This window comes from Diuraphis noxia, unplaced genomic scaffold, assembly GCF_037042655.1.
Source record: "Diuraphis noxia isolate RWA-SAM2 unplaced genomic scaffold, SU_Dnox_SAM2 contig0005, whole genome shotgun sequence".
Classification (NCBI taxonomy): domain Eukaryota; kingdom Metazoa; phylum Arthropoda; class Insecta; order Hemiptera; family Aphididae; genus Diuraphis; species Diuraphis noxia.
The window spans coordinates 21,754,672-21,766,753 of record NW_028301715.1 but is presented as its reverse complement, the minus strand read 5'-3'; the positions used below and the strand labels follow the sequence as shown (position 1 = coordinate 21,766,753).

At 32.0% G+C, this 12,082-nt stretch overlaps 1 protein-coding gene across 1 annotated transcript; it reads right to left on the bottom strand.

The window, feature by feature from the left end:
- Window positions 1–603: 603 nt before the first annotated feature.
- LOC149055060 (uncharacterized) lies at window positions 604–2,287 on the bottom strand. The gene is made up of 2 exons (XM_089229495.1): window positions 2,209–2,287; window positions 604–1,079 (listed from the first exon to the last, which is right to left on the bottom strand). The coding sequence occupies exons 1-2, from the start codon at window positions 2,285–2,287 to the stop codon at window positions 604–606; spliced, it is 555 nt and encodes a 184-aa protein (XP_089085621.1).
- Window positions 2,288–12,082: the final 9,795 nt, after the last annotated feature.

Below are 12,082 nucleotides of genomic sequence, written 5' to 3'. Positions count from 1 at the left end.
GGACATAACGGTAGTTTTGGCGACACGCATCTCGTGTGTGTGTGTGTGTGTGTGTACGATAACAATAATAATATATTTATATATATACCTATATCATATTATATCCGTATAATATGTAGAGACACACATGCAGTATAGGTACCTCCATACATGTAATACATACATTATAGGTGTATATATGCAGCATTGTGTATGCGTACGTAGAGACTGCTGCAGTCATCACACGATGATACAAAAAAATATATATAATATTAATACGATCACATTCGCATGCACGAGAGAAATGGGCACTCGCCGCCGTAGGGAGTAAATAATAATAATCATAAAATATATAATATTATGTATATCGCCCTATTATATGTGTCGCTATTAGTACATCGCACGACGACGGACGAGAATCGATTTCAGCATAATCTTCTTCTTATCTTCTGCTGGCATTTAATACTCTTGGAGAGTTTTTGCCGCCATTACGATCTGCCTCCATTCTTCCCTGTTATGAACTGATGTCCTCCACTCTCGTACTCCTATTTTCTTGAGGTCTTCTTCTACTGTATCCAACCATCTTTTCCTAGGCCGTCCGCGAGGCCTCTTTCCCGTAGGCCTTCATTCCAGCACCGCTCTAACCGTCTCTTCTTCACTTCTGCGCATTACGTGACCAAGCCATTGTATTCGCTGGCCACTAATGAAACTAGTGACTGGTGCCAGTTCTAACTCATCCTGTGATTCCCGATTGAATTTTATTCTCCACACGCCTGTTCTGTTATCATAGACAGGACCACAAATTATTCTCCATACTTTATTTTCAAACGTCCTTAATCTCCTTTCTGTGTTACTAGTGGTGGTCCAGGTTTCGCATCCATAGGTTAACTTGGGCCTTATTATAGCCGTGTACAACCTTGCCTTTGTTTTCTTTGAGAATAATTTGGATTTCAGAAACTTACTTAGTGCGAATGCTGCCCTTTCAGCCTTTGTTATTCTTATTCCGATCTCTCTTGACCAATCATTTTTGACACTCAACATGACTCCTAAATACTGGAACTCGTTAACTTTTTCAAACACTCCGGCTTCATCATCATCATCTATAATATATAGCAAAATATTATCATACATATACTTACTATTATGCTTCGATATATTTATCACAACAATAACACATTATAGCTTACCGTTATATACTGAATAATATTATGTTTTCTCGTCCTCGTCGGTCAGTAACTTATTTTTCTGTTCAAAAATCCAGAAATCCTATGCACGTTACCTCCTATATAGCCTGATTTGCCTCAGGAAATAAACTTGCAAACTCTTGTTAAATATTACGATTGTTTAGTAATCGGCTATGGCCAAGGGAGAACTGGTCAGGCGACAGGACAGTCAGTGATTTTAAAACTTCGGACCATCTTTTACCAAAAATTAATAAAGATAATAATAATTAATGGCTGAATATGGCACCAAGGGCGCCCGCAGGGGGGGGGGGGAAATGGCCAGGGCTCTACTGGGAATATTTTAAAACTATTATTAATTTAATGCCACGCATATTAAAGACATTGTTAAAAAGCAAAAACAAAAAATTATTGAAGACTTCATACAATCATTTTGTATACAACCAAAATGCTAAGACGCATATACAACTTTTATTTGATAATTAATATAAATATAATTAATTTGGAACATTTATATTAACATGTCTTCAAAAAATATTAATATTGTATTGTAAATCTACACATATAAAGGACTTGTGTGATGATGACGTAATGTTGTTTTTTTTTCTATTTAGGTTATGCTATTTTAGAATGAAGACACTAGAAATATATTAAAGTTTAAAATAATGTTTTTGATTTAGTTTTAGAATTTTGATCTTGCCTTGGGTGGGATTTTATCCTGCAGGCGTGCTTGTATGTCATAATATGGGTATGACCATATATACAGTGTGATTACGGCAAGTGGAAACACTCAATAACTATGTATGATCATACTGTAGGTATAGGGATTGCAGAATTGGGAACGAAAAAAGAATAAGCCGATACCAAAAATAAACTGTGATTTTCATTAATTTTCGGTATAAACATTTTGCAATGTCTATTATTCAGTGTTAACAATCCATCATATTATAAGATGCAATTTTGTCTGTTTTCAAATTTTATTCATAAAAATAATGGAATGTCAAGTTATATAATACGGCCTATTACAGGTCAGTCCGCGATCGCTGACCATCGGATCGGGCCAGACTGCGCTTGGTTATGGCGTGTTTCTGGAGGCAAACACTAAGGGACTGTTCGAAGTTGGACATGTTATACAAAAGTCATCGATATTTATCGACATTTGTAACAAACTTTCCTTGTAAACTATTTTTCCTAACATTGAGCACAAAGTGTGAAATCTTTGAACGAAGTCGACATTGAAACTGAGCCTATATAAATGTAATAAATCAAAAAAAAAATCAAATACACTTTTGTAACATATGAGTATTATATACAACATGACCTGCAAAAAGTACAATTTTATACTTTAAAAAGTTTGTCACGAGTTGGATTATCTGGGTGCAAACAAAAACTATTGTTCACAAATAAACATTAAAACAAAGTTTTTCAAATATATACCCCGAGACTCATAAGAGACTGACATCTTTTGTTTCATGAATAATTCACCGAGATGCATAATTCATATATTTACTTAGTTAATGAAATTGATCCAAACTCAACAGTCGAAGGTTTTCTTGGTTTTCTTCTTTGCCGCAAGCATACCCAATATAATCTATGATATGGTAATCGATGATCAAATAAATAGTGTGGGTTTGTCGCCTAATTATATATTTAATTAGAAACAATAAAATAAAGTAATATAAATATAGGTCAATTTCTGGCTAAAGGCGATAATAACTGTTTACTATATATGCAAACAACCAATTCTCGATATAACGTAATTATCACGTGACCAAATCTTGCGTTAAATGAATCTGCTGCAGTCACGATTAGTTACTAAAAAGGTTTCCATAATATTATCTAATAAGTAATAACTAATTAAATGTTAAATTAATTTTCAATATATATAGGTACGAAAGTCGATTTAAAAAATGTTATACACTTTATCTTTCGACGACGGCGATGGTGGTATTGCATGATTCAGATAATATAGGTAGCTACAGGTAATAATATTATTATGATAATTTGTCGTCCGATTGCTTTTTTTAACATACGAAATTGACAGCAATGTGATGAAACACAAAAAATTGTTTTATAACATTATATAATAAACACGCACATGTAAAACTGGGCTTGGCGCAGAGGAACGTGCCCACAGTACGATATACACGCGAGTTCCTACGTCGTATTCAACGGCGGCCTGTCTATTGCCGACGGACCCCCTTCAAATTTATTGAAAAAAATATGTATAAAGACACGCGACTTCTTAACTGTACCTAATTAGTGGGGCCCTTTTTTATTTAGCCGACCAAGTAATCTGTTCCCAGGTCGCCACTGCAGATCGTACATTACAATATTAGGTAGGTATCTTTGAATCCTACGCTATAGAATAGTATATAATAAGATGTAACTATGTAAGTACACAGGTAGAGTGAGTGAAGTACCTATACATAACATTTTTTTAAACGATATTATTATTTTGTCGAGAGGACGTTATGTCCACTTGATGTGTTATCTCTGTCTTACTAGAGCGTATAACATAATAAATCGTACGCTCAACATCAGACCATGTTTGACTCCGTTGGATTAAAAATTTGAGAACGAAATGACCTCTTATAAAATTTAAAGGCGACATCCTGTCAATATTCAATACCAAAGGTTTTTGTTATTTATTTTAATTTCAAAGTGAATTGTGAGTATTCTAAGATGTATTACAAACAATTTAGAATTTTTTAAAACATAATTTTCTTTAAAATAATAACAAAAAAAAAAAAAACTATGAATTTGGTTAGATAATAGTCTTGCCTTTAAATTTTATAAGAGGTCATTTCGTTCTCGAATTTTTAGTCCAACATTTTATTAAATAAAATCAATGGTAATAAATAATAATATATCTAAAGGTAATTTACTTGTAGGTACGAAAACGGAATGAAACAAAATAACAATTATTTATTGTTTTACACATCACGTTTAAGTTATCGACAAAACATATTATAACTATAGAAAACTTAATCATGGTAAAATGTTTTTCAAAACAGAGATAAACTGTATTATGCAACACGCCGGTGATAGCTAGACAATCAAACAGATATATAACTTACTTATAATAATAGTTAAAATAATACTAAAACATAACTGTGTATAGTTATACATAATATACTTTCGCTATACCGATCGCGATGATTATAATATAATTTATCAGTTTGTTGATCTTAATGATATAAATTTGTAGTATAGAGAATGCTAATTTTTCAACAAAAAAACAAAACTTTCACAAAATGCATAGCATATTACAATGATCGTTTATTTGTTTATTTTAAACAGCGAAGGCGATCGAAATTCAAATGAACTTCAAATTTCAACTCGTTTAAAGTTTAAATTTTGTCGAAATTCGTGGGTTAATGTTGGAAAAGCTTTATGAGTCATGTGAGCACGTCAGCTATACCTGACGTGGGCCTTATAACCCTATAAATCCGTCGGCCCTGCATTAGAAATGGACCATGTATCGTACACGACTTTAGGACATTTTGACTAGCAGTGCACTGTGGCAGTAAATATAAGCTATTTTATTATTCGTAGGATTCCCGTTTCGTCCTCGAGTTATGGGATTTTCTAGAAGTTTTCGTATTCAACATATTATTATAATATGCCTTGATATATATATGCGTGTACAGGTCCTTCAGCAGCCTTGCTGTTTGCGAAGTGTATACTTACCCATATCATGCAGCTACATATTATTATTATTAAATGACGATAATATTATATACATTATGTATTCGTAGCTCGGTTGCAACGATGGTAGAAATGTATTACAAATTTGCATCGTACCCAATGCAACCTAACCGGTATAACCTATATGTATATATGTGGTCACATGTATAATGTTTTTTCCTGGAAAACGTCTGTTGTACAGTTGTATAGGAACTGTATTTATTCTACATTATGTTATATTTTGTTGTCTTCATTCGAAACGGATTCGAAAAACGTATATAAATAATTTATACATCCTCGAAATTCGCACGGTAAAATAATAATAAAATATCGTAAATATCATACGCCATACATTATATATTATAATAAAATGCTATATGCACTCTTCGTGTGACCGTTTTTCGTGCGAATAAAATAAATAAGTACGTGTAGGTAAATATACCTACAAAATATACGTATACATATTATATGATATTCTCAGACACTCGAAAATTCTTCGAACACGTCTTCTTTATATTCGTCCCCGAAGTTCTCGCCATATTATCACGATGATCTATATAACATTATTGTATGTTTTTATTGTTGTATATTATAAATGTATATAGGTAGCTGGTACCACTCACGTCTTTTGATGGCGCAGTCGATCGATCAATCAACTCCTGTCGTGGTAGGTATTAAACATTTCAATATTGCTCTGGCATCATCGGAAATATATATATATATATAAATCGATGCCTCGCTGCGACTGAAACATCACTACATTATATATTTTATAAGTATTATAGGTAGGTAGGTACATCTGTATATACATCAGTCGTCGCATTGACGTCCAATAATATTCTGCAGCACCGGCACAGCGCAGTCAATCAAAATCCATATATATACACATACACCTCCATCATATCATTATACATATACGAAACGAGAATATTGTTATTATTATTATTATAGGTATATAATTGTATAGAAGCAAAAATATATGTTTTTGCAGTCAACGCGCGAGATGCACGCTATGCCTATATTATATTATGATGGCCATATTTGGGTAAGTTAGGTAGTTACCTACATATATTATATGCCAGAGATGGCGAATCCTATAACACTAGTGTGTCACTCAATGACAATTGTCTTGTTTTTTTTTTTTACCATTCAATATGTATAGGATGTATAGGAGTTTTTAAGCTTAAAATACATTCTTCACTTCGTTCAGAATCTAATCTAAAAGGTCATAAAATCATTTGACACGTAAGGAAAATAAAATCTAACCAACATTTTTATTTGATGTACAGAGTATTATAGTTATCCATGTCTGTTATATTATATGCTACAACGGATATAGATGCATACTACCGATGGATTGATTAATTTTCAAAAAATTATTTTTTATTTCCACGTGCTTAACAATAAAATCCAATAATATTTTCCACAAAGTACCTCCACTGGACTTGGGAGGCTTCTACGCTATGTTATCTCGATCTATTTTTTTTTTTTTTACTATATTTTTTTATAAAGTTGTTCTATTGTTCTTTTTCGCAACAGATTGAATAAAACAGAAGAAAAACGACAATAATAATATTTTTCACGTCCCAGCTAATAACACACCGTCAGTCTGACAAGATAGCCCCTATTCACCGCTTGATTGGAAAAAATACGTACTTAAAAATCACCCTGTATATAGATATGCGGATGATATGTATACGCTGCTGCATAATTTCACGTGACTCGACATAATAAAACATATTTATTAATTACTAATTAGTAATTATAAATATAATATTAAACCATTTACATATATAATATTGTGTATAGTACGTTTAAGTACTAAGTATTGGTTTTATCAAACTCGTTAGATGTTTTTTTTCATCCATCAAACGAACGAGTTTTTACTATATACGTACGTAGTGTCTGTAAACGTAAATAATATAAAACATAACATAGATACGCTTAATATAATAGTATAGGTAGGTGTAGGTACTAATTATTGTATAAAAATATTCGATTAGCTATGTATATAATATAGTGTTTGTATAATATCATAAGTATTAATGTATTATTATTAATATGTTAAATTATAATTCATTGAAATTATATATTATGACGTTATCGCTATCGAAACTCAGTTAAATTGATCCGATTGATACCTAAGCATAATAAAATGTAACGTTTTCACAGAACCACTACAGCAGTTTTATTAGTGCACACATTTAAATAATAATATATGTATAATATTTAATCGACTTATACCATATACAATGCAGTATAGATTATTTAAAAAAAAAAAAACGATAATATTATGTTATTATTATTATTAATTATACCTTCGTAGTAATAGCATATTATATTATTTCCTCGCATACATCAAATGCATTTGGGATTTAGCTGTGTGAAAAAATGATCAATATAATATTATACTTTAAGACGAATCACATGAAAAAAAATAATAATTATATGCGGAGTGATGTTTCAAATGGTATATTTGTTATATATCATAGATTAACATATATATTATATATTGTTCACCATAATATATTATGCAATAAGTGACTTAACACCCTTATTAACATTTTAAATGAAATAAATGCATTTATAGATAAATTATTATATGTGATGCGTTCGAATTAATATTGAAAATATTTATCATGCAGCTTCCTATTCCTTAATTATACATTCTCTTTATTTTTTTATTTATGTGGCCGCAGAAGGTGAAAATGATATTTGTATTACAAATACCTTGCAACGACTATAAAAACAGATATAATACATAATATTTTGAAATTTTGAAATGTGACTTTTGTTTCAAACACGGAAAAAAAGAGATTTATTTTATAGCACAATAAAGTTTTCCGCGAGTGACTTTGTCACGTTGAAAAAATATAGCTCGTAATTTTATGTTGCAGCGCGGTGGGTGGTAGTAAAAAGTAATTCGTTTAGTTATACAGTTAATAAGGATCGTGTTAAAAGTTATAAATGGAAAAATAACTTTTTAATTCGTTTATACCCTCGTGACGGAATGTCTAACGCAAAATGACAAAATAATAACACCGCGCGTGCGTTGACTCGCGCAGGATACAATTTACAAGAGGTTATAATTTTTTCATAAACATATAATATGATGTTGTATATTATGACACCGAACCAACTTAATGAAATTCGTGGTATTTTTATAAAAAAAAAAATATGTTTTTGTAACTCTAATATTTAATTTATCAAAACCACATTTAGAAATAAACCTATTACATATAATAATAGGTATATCCTATTAATCCACTTAAAATCAGAAAAGTTATCCGTAAAGTATGAATCTTATTTAAAAATAAAAAAAATGATAATCCCTCTTTTTATTATATAATATAGCATGGTATGGTCAGTTCAGTTTTTGGGCATAGGACCAAATACAAGCAAACTTAGAAAATAATAATGATTAATCCGCATCCAACATTAACTAATCATTGGTTATATGTTATATATGTGTATTGTGTATATAATAAATTAGTATAGCCGCACCTATTCAATCGGTTTTATCTTCTATAATATACAGTAGAACAAAAAGGATGTGACATGGTACATCACTAGAATGACGAGTGTGTGCTTTTACAGTGGTGTAAACATGGGAGGTTTAGGTTTTAACCCCTCCTTATTTGCCTTCCCCTCCCGTCAATAAATGTATTATTTATATACGAAAACTGTTAAAACTCTGCTTTATTTTATATTTAACACCCCCCCCCTCACTTTCATAACCACCACTATAATCTGTTGTTGTTCATATATATATATATATCAATATAAGCAACAAGTACCATAATTTATTGTGAACCAAATACATTTTACTATTTTAGTAGGTACTGTGGAAAAATCAAAATTTCATGTAATATGGATTAATTTATATTTTGTCACTACCTATATAAAAAACATGGGGTAAAATTATTTAAAATAAGTAAAACCTTTTAAAATTAGAATCGATATATTTTCTTGCTATTTCAAAAATAGCTTTTTACTTTTTTAATCCACTTGTGGTTTTAGTGCATATAAATGTATATCACTGAACTTTTTGAGGCATATATTTTTTCTGTTTTTGGTGGTGCAGCATAATAATAGTGCACGCTCGGGTATTTTTTAGGACACCAAGACTTACTAACTCTGATCAAAACATTCAAAACTTATGACATTGTAAATATTTAATTTTTTGTTTAATAGAAACCTGGTGTAAACACTATTTCGCGACTAACACGTGTTCTCATCGCGATCTTCTGTAATATCCTTCGACGCATCTCTCCGGGTTTTCGTCTCCTACGCATGTCCCGATACGATTATACACGTTCGCGCACACACACGCTTACCCGGTCGTTTTAGTCGTGTCCCAAGCGTGTGTATGATGTATAATATCTTCCTATCAGCATTTATATTACACAGTTTCCACAGAGATTTCATTCGATATTTTCCTGCTGCCTGCACGTCCACCACCCCCCCCCCCCTCTTGTTCTTCGTTTTGACGCAACACAAAAATTATTATACTATTGTATACTATTATATACTATATATGTATATAAAACACGAGCATGACGTGGATATTTTAATGCGACGAATTGAGCTCTCGCGAGAAGTGAAAAAATTATGAATGATATATGCGCCACTACAGCAGCTCGCTATTTATATTACAATAATATGCATATAAACACACGCGCGTAATGTATATAACTACCTATATAGTATATATATATATATATATATATACTTATGTAAATAAATGCGCGCATCATAAGGCAATGTGGTTTTATCGCCGTAATCGTAATAGCACTTGGCCCTCGCTCGCGTATATAGTATTATGTATTATGTTTGTTTGATTGATTGTTTTTAATAACACGATTCGTATAAATATATATATGTATGGATGTGTGTGTGTGTGTGTGTGTGTGTCTTATACGAAAGTCGGTTTGCAGTGAGCTTATGCGACGTCGTCGTCATAATAATAATAATAACATTCGACAAAGCGGAATAAACTGTTTGGCGCATATACGCGAGTGTATATATATATATATATATATATATATTCGCATTATATACATATAAACGTCGTTTATATAATAACAATAATATTATACGTGTCGACGGGGCGCAAAAACGGTTTTATAATAATACCATACATGCAATCACTGCAGCTTTACCAAGTAGTATATATATATATATATATACAGTTATCGTATAAACATAATATTATATATAAGTGTATATACATAGTATATATACACATATACGCGTATAATATGCAGTGTGCCGCGAACCACCGATGATGATGATGTTGGTTGAAAGAGAGAGAGAGAGAGAGTAACCTTGTCGGAGAGGGTGAGACGACTGCGGCGCGGCAGAGCCAAGACGGGGTTGCAGCATGCGTATATATATATATAATATGGTTGGCGGTATAGGAGAGGGTGGGTTAACAATAACGGTATATGTACAATAATAATATAATATCATCGCACACACGCACACAATATTACACACCCTTTTGCGGCGTAACCGGGAGATGGCGGCGGCGCGCGAGGGGCGTGCAGGGGTCGAAGGATCGATGTGATTTTTACGACGTACCGCCCGTCGACGTTTGTCGTGTCGGCTCAACTACTGTTCTCTCCAGCGCGCGCGCGTGTGTGTGTGTGTGTGTGGGCGTGTGTGTGTGGGAGCGCTTACGATTTTTGTTTGATTAAATATCAACTTTACACGCGCGTTGCACCCCTCGCGCGAGGGTGCGAAATCGCGTCACTTTTCATGTTGTCGTGTTATAATACGATTGTGTGCGGTCAAACCACTCCGCTCTGTATACACAACGTAAATATTAACATTATATATGCACCGCGGTGACCGTTTATAACATAATAATATATTATATAATAGCCGTAATATATTCAATAAATTATGGTATAATAATATTCTTCCGTACCCAATTTACAAACATATACCTATGTATATATTACACTATAGGTATAGGTTTAGTATTTATATATAGGTTTATACCGATTAGAATGTTTTGTCGAATTTCTAAACGATTATTGTTACTATTATTTTATTATAAGCATTATACTGCACAATACGGGAATGTGTCCCGTTTAATTAATACAGTAGGTACAAATTAAAAATTACAAGTGTGATCGAATTGGTAATCATTAAAATAACTTTAGTTAGGTTTATGAAATGGAAAAGGAGGGGTCAAAATTGGCAATAAACACACGGCTCCGAAGTGGCTTATTTAAAGATTTAAACTAAAATTATTATTTATTAGTGAAGGAGGCTGGTAAACCAAAAGTGGTATATGTCGACGGGTGGAGGCCTGAGAGGCATTTATAGGAATTAGAGAGAGTATATAGTTGGTTGAATCAATCTACCCATTTAATATTATTTTTTTCTAACCATATGGAAGAATTTAAAACTGCTGAATTTGAAGCGAACTCTGTGATGTGTAGGCACAGTCGCATTTTATATATCATATCTTAAATCTTTAGCTGTTGTACCTATACATAAGCTTATACCGGCAGCGATAATTAACCTTTCTTTCTGTAAATTATATTAAGCACGCAGATAGAGGTGTTATGGTACGAGTATAACTGCGATAATAAGTAATAACGATGTATGTACGCCGCTTTATTATTATAATTTAACAACTTTATAGTATTACATAATATATTGCACCTTTTATCTCAACTATATGTTCGATTAAACAGTGGATTTCGAATATTCTGTATACGCTGATGCAGATGTCCAACAAGGAAATGCGTAACATTCTTTGCAACCTCCGCCTGAACCTCATTATCATTGCGCCAATATAAAATTCATTATATTTATCCTATTGGAATTATACAGGATCAATAATATTTAAAAATTAATGTGCAACATTGCACGACTGTTGACTATACAATATAGAACATACTATACTATACTATTCAATGAAAATGTATACCTAAATATTTCGATTATTACATTTCAACGAAGTATAAAATGAATGTATTTTTAAAATTTTAACGTAATACAATGTTTCTACATTATGTAACGCCGTGACGGGTAATAAGCAATAACTTCTGAACGAAAACTGAAACTATACATATATAATAATCATTATCCGCAACCGCATACACGCATATTGCAATTTCGTGATTTCATCTTAAAATGTGATGAACCATGTGTGTTTCCATCACGAAACATCGCTTGAATATCTATGATATGTATGACTTTGCACACTGGGTAGG

Coding starts and splice junctions, on each gene's coding strand:
- LOC149055060 (XM_089229495.1), bottom strand. CDS start 2,287: ATGTCCAACTTCGAACAGTCCCTTAGTGTTTGCCTCCAGAAACACGCC. Junction 1,080..2,208: donor CAGTCTGGCCCGATCCGATG/GTCAGCGATCGC, acceptor TATATATTATAG/ATGATGATGATGAAGCCGGA.